The sequence below is a fragment of the Belonocnema kinseyi genome, chromosome 10, assembly GCF_010883055.1.
Source record: "Belonocnema kinseyi isolate 2016_QV_RU_SX_M_011 chromosome 10, B_treatae_v1, whole genome shotgun sequence".
Taxonomy (NCBI): Eukaryota; Metazoa; Arthropoda; class Insecta; order Hymenoptera; family Cynipidae; genus Belonocnema; species Belonocnema kinseyi.
Genome location: NC_046666.1, coordinates 69,441,625 through 69,450,095, shown reverse-complemented (window position 1 = coordinate 69,450,095; position 8,471 = coordinate 69,441,625). Strand labels below are relative to the sequence as shown.

The 8,471-nt window shown below is 26.6% G+C and overlaps 1 protein-coding gene across 1 annotated transcript in view; it reads left to right on the top strand.

Annotated features, from left to right (window-relative positions):
- The window catches only part of LOC117181187 (trichohyalin), a 14,002-nt gene extending 7,953 nt beyond the window's left edge, over nucleotides 1-6,049 (top strand). The window contains exons 3-5 of the mRNA XM_033373755.1: nucleotides 1,388-1,900; nucleotides 2,693-2,888; nucleotides 5,202-6,049. Coding sequence (XP_033229646.1) covers nucleotides 1,388-1,900; nucleotides 2,693-2,888; nucleotides 5,202-5,846 — 1,354 coding nt within the window. The 3' untranslated portion in view covers nucleotides 5,847-6,049. The remainder of the gene's footprint in view (nucleotides 1-1,387; nucleotides 1,901-2,692; nucleotides 2,889-5,201) is intronic.
- The last annotated feature ends 2,422 nt before the right edge of the window (nucleotides 6,050-8,471 follow it).

The following is an 8,471-nucleotide window of genomic DNA, read 5'->3' as shown; positions in this document are numbered from 1 at the left end:
GAATATATTTTACTTACAGTGCTTAATAAGCTAATCCCTCTGTAATTATTGCACTCGCTTTTATCTCCCTTTCTCTTGTATATTGGTACGATAATCGCTTCTGTCCAATCGTCTGGGACGTCTTATTAAAATCTTTGAAAAGCTATTTCAAATCTTCGGAAAAACTTAAAATCCTTGAAATACCATGAATAATTACGAAATCTTATGAGATCCATTGAAACCTTTAAAATTCATTGAAATCATTAAAAATCGTGGAAAATTTGCCGAATCTCTTAAAATTCCTTACAGTATATTAAAATCTTTTTAAACCCATTAAAATTCTTCGAAATACCTTAAAATTCTTTATATTATTTGAAAATCCATGGATATACTTTGCAATCTTTTGATTTCTCTTAAAATCCTCTGAAATTCCGTGAAATCATCGAACTCCCCTTAAATTTCTTAAAATCCGTTAAAATCCCTTAATATCCTCTAAAGTCTTTTGAAATGTTAGGAATTCTTTTGAACATTTTATCAATCTCTTACCATTTTTTTTTAATTGTGTGAAAGTTCTTTGAATTCCTTTGAATTGCATGGATATTAACAAATGTAAAATTCCGTGAAATTCCTTTAAAGCTTCAGAATCCCATAAGAATTCCTTATAATCCTGTAAAATACGTAGAAATTCTTTAGAATCTCTAAAAATGTGTTAAATTCTTTAAAATGCCTTAAAATTCCGTGAAAAATTCCAAATCTTACGAGACCTCTTGAAATCTCTGAAACCTCTTTAAAATTGAGTAAAGTAGTCAAAATTTCTGGGAATCTTTCCGAATTACTTTATCTTATCTTTAGCTTTATCTTATTCGGAAATACTTTGAAATTCCTTTAATTCTCCTGAAATATTATGAAATATTTTTAAATTCATGGATACACTTTGAAATCTCTTAAAATTATTAATAATCCCAGAAAAACCCATTATGATCCTTTAAAGTATGTGGAATATGCTTAAAATCTTTAAAACGGTTAAATTCCTTGAAATTCCATAAATAATTTCGAAATCTTACAAAATCCCTTAAAACCTTTAAAATCACTTTAAAATTAATTGAAATTTTTAAAAACCATGAGGATCTTTCTGAATCTTTTAAAATCCCTTACACTAAAATATCCTAAAATAAAATACTTTCAAGTCACTGGAGATCTTTCAAATCTTTTGAAATCCCTTGAAATCTCATTCACGGTAAAAATAGATCACATATTGTTTACATATCCAGTTCAAACTGAAAAATCTCACATAAGAGGAGGGTGGCTTAAAAATCATACGAATCATTACAATAGGGGGAGGGGTATAACATTTAAAACACGATCCTTACGTAATGATAGACCTTTCTCTTATTAATGATCCAAATAGATGTTTTGACGCCTGGAGGAATCGAGTTACAAATGTAAAGGCCTTAGAAAAGAAGAAGAAGAAGGAACGAGAAATGTCAAATGAAAGAAAAATCGAGCTTTTCATCAACGCAATTGCTGAAAAGCAAAAAGAATTCTCAAGAATGAGAAAATCTGCAGCTAATTGTTCAACAATTACAAAATGTAGGACAAGTCAACGTTGTCAAAGTGCTCCAGATGAAATAATAGAGAATTCTTTACCATCGAGAAATTCCGTGGGAAGAAATTCTCTTCGTGGAAGGTGCAAATCAAATTCGCAGACGAGATTTCAAGTCCAGAGAAAAATTATAGAGGAGCAACGATTTAAATTAGCCGAACAAAATAGAATTATTGAAGAGATGAAATTAAAAGAAATCGAGAGGGATACCAGAAGAGCTAATAAAGATACAATTGATGCTGCTAAAGGTGCTTTAGCTCACTGTGGTGGAAGAACCAGAAGGTCCCTTGTGCATCTTATGAGGGAAAATGGCTATAGGTATTTTGTATTTCCAACCAAATTTGTATTGATACAAGTTTTAATATTTTAGAAATCAAATTTTGTAGGATTTAGCTTTTACACCTTGAGTTCAACAATTTTAGTTTCAAGGGTGTTTACTGCTGACTATTTCAAATTTCAGATTGAAAATAAAAAGAGTTTACATTTGAAATTCTATAATATTGAAAGTTTTAATTGAAAATCGTTCCATTCTAAACGCTATTAATTAATTTGAAAGATTTTCAATCTGAAATTATTCCTCGTACGGTCGTTCTCAATTACAAATGATATTTTCAGCTCTTTAACCTGATAATTTCTCATATTTCAACAGTTCAATTTGATTTAATTTTTTTTTTAAATTTTCAAAGCATCTAAATAAGAATTCTCAATTTTTAAAAGCTTTTAAGCTGAAGTTTCTGAAATAAACTAGTTTTACTTTGGGAATGAATTACTTCCAATTCAATATTCACATTAATAATTATTAAGTTGATTTAAAATTTCAACTATTTTAAAATTAGGCCAAATTAGGCTTTCAGATACCTATGATTGTAGATTTGAAAATCGACCATTTTTTGATAAATTTGTGAAGAGATACATTTTTTCATTTTAATCAAAAATTAATTTAAATAGTGATATTATCATAAACATTTTTTAAATGATTTTTAACTTGTAGAAGATTTTTCCGCGTCATAATTATTTTTCGCAAAAATTGACGAAAAGATGTTTTGCAATGCTTATTATCTTAAATTAATTAGATATTAGTTAAGAAAGTATTAAAATTTTGGTTTTAAGAGACGAAACTTTGGAGCCATTGCGAGTACCAAATACACCAGATTTTCTGGTGAGAATGGAAGCAAGGGCAGAAGCTAGAAGGGAAAGAGTCAGAAGATCTGAAGAAGCACGATTTAAAAAAATTGAAGATGAGAAAAGAAAGGAAGAAGAGCTAAGAAAAAAGGAAGAGTTGGAGAGGAAACGTTTACAGCGAGAAGTAAGATACTAAATCATTTTTAATCAATCAGAACCAAGCGCAGATCTACAGGGTGGCGAAACCGGCTACCCCCCCCCCCACAGGATTTTTTTGACTTATCTTCACTTTTTCTTTTTCCCTGAGATTGGCTAAAAATTATAATTTTAAAATTTGAAAGATTGCAAAAGATTATTGATAATAAACTTTAAATTAATTTATTCGCATTGTTTAACTCTAAAATTGAGAGTTTATTCCACATGCATGCAAACACTTTATAATTGATTTTCAAGTTATTACTGTTGCAGTTTAGATTAAAATGATTAATTTAAAAAAGCGTGATGCAGTTTAAAAATTATTAATTTGCACTATTATTACTACCCGGCACTTCACCCCCCCCCCCCCCCCCCCCCCCCCCCCCCCCCCCCCCCCCCCCCAAATCATTTCAAAGGAATCACTTTAAATCTTTTTAATCCATTGAAATCCATTGAAATCCAATAAAATCCCTTAAAAAAGCAGTGAAATTGAAAAATCATTGAAATCATCGGAAATCTGATTAAATCAGTTAAAATCCTTTAAAAATCCCTTGAATCTTTTCAAGTATCGTAAAACCTTATAGGCTCAACAAAATCCTACCGAATCTTCAAAAATTCTAGGAAATTCTTTAAAACCGCATACCATTTTTTTTATTCCTTAAAATCATTAAAATCCTTGAAAATTCCTTCAGATATTTTAAATTTCTAGAAAATTCTTTGGAATATTTCGAAAAACTCTAAAATATTTCAAATCCTTTGAAATCTTTACCTTGACATTTTTTCAAGTGTTTAAAAATTCCTGGGAATCTTTTCAATTACCCTAAAATCATCAAAATCTTTTAAAACCCGTTCACATTCATAAGATCTATTGAAAATATTTAAAAACCTTTTTAAATATTTTCAATCTTTTGAAGTTCCTCAATTTGAGTGAATAAATTCTTTGAAATACATTAAAATATTATAAAACCCATTGAAATTTCATTAAATCCGATATTTTCTGAAAATCTGGAATAATCAATTGAAATTCAATGAGGCATTATAAAATCCCTTAAAATAATTGAAATTCTCGAAAATTTAATTAAATGCATAAAAATAATTTTAAAATACCTTGAGAATTCTTGCAAATTTGTCTAATCTCTTCAAAATGACTCGGAATCCTTGAGAATACCCTAAAATATTTCAAATCATTTGAAATCTTTACCTTGAAATATCTCCAAGCGCTTGAAAATTTCTGAGAATCTTTTAAAATACCCTATAATGTTTAAAATCCTTTAAAATTCCTTAAACCCTGCTCACAATTCTCGAAATCGGTTGAAAATATTTTTAAATCTTTTTAAATATTTGAAATCCTGGGAAATTTATTAAATTACCTTATTGAGAGTCTTAAAAATGACTTAAAATGACTGAAATCCTCAAAAACTTATCAAATCTTTTTAAAAGTCTTTGAAATATTTTTAAATCTTGAAAATCCTTTGAAATCTCTTGGGATCTTTTTCAGTATCCTAAAATATTATAAATCCTGTTGAATCCTTTTAAATCTTTAGAAATTCAAGGAATTTATAAGAAGCTGCATATTACCCAAAATATTTGAAATTATCTATAAATCTTTGAAATCCTATACGAAATCCCTTCATTTTTGAGAAATGATTTGCAAATTGTACACATATAATAGAATGTTTAGTATTTTTTATATGCAAATCCGACAAAAAATTACACAAACCCATTCCTTAGTAAGCCTTTGAAATCTTTCAAATATTTTCTGAAATTTATTGAAATCATTAAAAATATACTTTAAAACCTTTTAAATCCTATGAAATATTTCAAAATCCTTATGCAGTTTACGAAATCCTTTGCAATCCTATAAATTTTGTGTAATCTCTAGAAAGCCCTTCAAGTCTTTGCAATGATATTAAATCCCTTACAATATGAAAATTCCAAAAGATAATTAATATTTTTTGGAAATTCTATCAATTTTCTTGAAAGCTGTTGAACTCCTTTACATTCCTGGAAAGCCCTTGAAGTATGTAGAAATTACTTGGAAAATTTTTTGTTAACTGGAAAATGACCAGCAACTTGTTTATATTTTTAGAGGCTACCCTCTAACATTTATCATATTTGCTAGTATAAAATTGAGTAACAATTGGTCGATTTAATTAATTTAATGTAATTTTTAGTATTTCCACGTCTTAAAAATTGAAATCGTTTACTTTGAAATATTTAAAAACTATCAAACAAATAAATTTCAGAATTAGTTCAACTATAATAATTTGAATGATTAAGAATCCCAAAAACTATTTTTTAGGCTCAACGGGAGGCAAAACGACTTCGAGATGAACGAGAAGAAAAGCGAATCCGTGAATTCGAAAGGATTAAATTTCTGAACGAAAAGGCAGATCAATTTTATAATCGTCTTCTTCTTCGTCGATATATTTTCGAACCTCTCATTTCTCTCTTGAATCAAAAACATAATTACACTGAAAAAGCAACGAATCACTACAATGACGCTCTCCTTAGAAAAACCTTCATCGCTTTGAAATCGGAAACTAAAGAACAAAATAAAATTAAAGGTGAGTTGGCAATTTCTGTTTATAAAAGGAATTTGCTTTGGTCTTCATTTTCAAGCTGGAAAAAATACACTTCAGAAGAAAGACAGAAGTATGACGTTGCTAGTGATTTTTATGACATGAAAGTTCAAGCAAAGACTTTGAAAATTTGGTGGTTAAGAACATTCGAAATTAAAGCTCTTGAGAAGAAAAAAGAAGAAACGGCCAGAGATCATTATGAATGGAGATTAAAGATGAGATTTTTTTATTTTTGGAGGAGGTTTCCGGAAATCTCGGAGGAAGTCAAGGAGAGTGAGAGACAAAAACGAGAATGGCGAGAATTGGTTCAAAGAGTTATTCCAGATTTTGATCCCAGACAAAGGGGTGTGGCAATTGATGATTAAATTTAAATTGGATTACGTTCTGTCCAATTTCATCGGTCGATATCTAATTTCTTATTTTTCTCTGTAAATCTGGAAGAAAAAGTTTTAGTTTTTTAGAATATTTCATACAAGCTAACCAAAATATCAGAAGACCCGATCAGTTTGTTTCACTGTTGCTTTGTTGGTTGATTTTACCAAACTAATCTTAAATTTATTCCATAAAACGTGCAATCTCAAATTAATTTCTAATCTATTTAATATACATATATTAATGTATAATACCTATTATTAGTTATTTACATCTCGAAAAGATATTAGATATTTAGATTTTAGAATTAGGCTCTATTTAATTTCGTTTATTTATCAAAAAAGATTCCAAATTTCTGCAACATGAATGTTTTATGTCAAAATTTCCAGATAAGTAATTTTAGTTCATGATAAAACTTAGTTCGAAATGTTTCTAAACTTTGTTGATAAAAAGGAAAATTGTAATTATAATTTTTTTTTTAATTTCGAAATAATGATGTTTTTAACATTTTGGTGTCATGCTTTGAAAAATATGTGAAAAATGAAATTATGGGCAACGTAAATATGATAAAAAATGGTCAATACCATCAACAACAAAAAATACCGGTGCTGATGATAAGATTTCTCAGAATTTTTGTAATGATTTAGGTTTTATTCGGAAAGATTTCAAAATATGCCGAAAAAGAATCTGGAAGATTTTAATACCATTTTTTGAATTTTTTAAATTGCAGGAAAACGGTTTTTTTCAATAGATGTTGAAAAAATGTGTTGAAAATATAAGAAAATAATATAAATCTCAACCATTTTTTTAATGCTGTATGATTTTACCAATTTTACGAAAACTTAAATGTTAAAGATATTTAGAAGTTTTGAAATTATTCGAAAATAATCCAAATCTTAAATTTTGAAATTTTTTAACCAAATCTAGTTCTTTGTTGATTTCATGGGGAAATTTTTTATGATTTTTTAATTTGAAAAAAGAATTCTAAGAGAAAACTTGATAATATATCAAAACGTTTCTTAAAATTTTGAAAAAGAATGTAGATAATTTTTTAAAAAATTTTGCCATTTTGCAAGATAATTTTAAAGTTGATAAGATTTTTAATTTTTTCATATAGATTTTCGAAGATTTTGAAAATTTTTAAAAGAATTTTGAAATGTGCCATGAGAATAAAAAAATTGTCATAAGGCTCTTTGGAAAATTTTTAATGATTTTTTTATTTTTTTTAAATATTCCCGGAAAATTTTACACAATTTTTTATTTTAAAAAATGAATTTTTAAAGAAAATTCAGAAGGGTTTCAAAAACTTTAAAATTATTTCTCAAAGTTTCGGAAAAGAATGTAAAAGATTTAAGATCAAACTTTATCAACTTTGCAAGGTTACAAAATTATAGAAAAAATTCGAAGTTTAAGAGATATGTATTTAAATTTTTTTTTAATATTGTGAAGTTTTAGAGGATTTAAAAAAATTGGACAATAATTTAAATCTTAAGAAGATACTAAACAAATAAAAAAACAGAATGTAGATTTTTTAACATTTCGAAAAAATGTGTTTTCAAGAATTTTGAAAGGTTTCAAGATTTTTAAAACGTTTCAAGACAATAAGAAAAGGTTCTTAAGATTCCTGAAAATTTGTAAGTATTTTTTTATTTAAAAAATAATTTTCAGATAATATTTAAACTAATTTTAAAAGACTTCAAAAGATCTGAAATCTTTCAAATTCTTTTTAAATTTTCTCCAGAATCTTAGTAAAATTATATTTTTATAACCTTAAAAATTATTTTCATCATCAAAAGTATAATTTGTTTTTTTTTCAGAAATTCTTTCTGAGTAGAAAATTTACCTCTTGAAAAAATTGTATTTTTTATTAAAAAATTTATCTCTTTTTGGAAGAAATAACGTGATTTTTTGTTAAAAATTGTCTTTTCTTGATGAATGAATGAAACTCTTTTCTACTTGAAATTATGATTTTTTTAGTTAATATATCGACTATTACATTTTTCTCTTCACAAGTCTTCTTGGCTAAAAGTTAAAATTCTTTCTTAAAATGAAATTTAATTTTTTTGTCTTAAATTCAAAATTTCAGTTGAAAATTCATCTTTTTTGGAGCACATTTCATCTTTATTAGTTCAAAATTCAAATAGTTGAAAAATATTCTTTTTTAGTTGAGGATTCAACTATTTTGTTGAAAATTTTTCACATATTTACTATTTTTTGTTTAAAATCACAATATTTTTTTAATGAAATATCAAAGCTATTACACTTATCGTTGATAATTCATTTTGGTTTTGTTTTGAAAATTTAACTATTCGATTGAAATTTAGTCTTCTTGTTAAAATTGAGATTTTACATCTTCAATAAACAAAAATCATTTTGAATGTTCTCAAAAAATCTTAGGAAAATGATATTTATATAAACTTCAAAACTAATGAAGTTGAAAAACAAGTAGTTTTTCTAAATTTTTTCCATTTTCTACTTAAATATAACTCTTCCTAGCCATAATGTTATTTTTAAATTAAAATTAAAACCTGTTATTTGAAAGAAGGAATTTGTGTAAGTGCAATAAACGATTTTTACCAATTAGTAAGTATACTTTATTGCATCGATCATACACAATG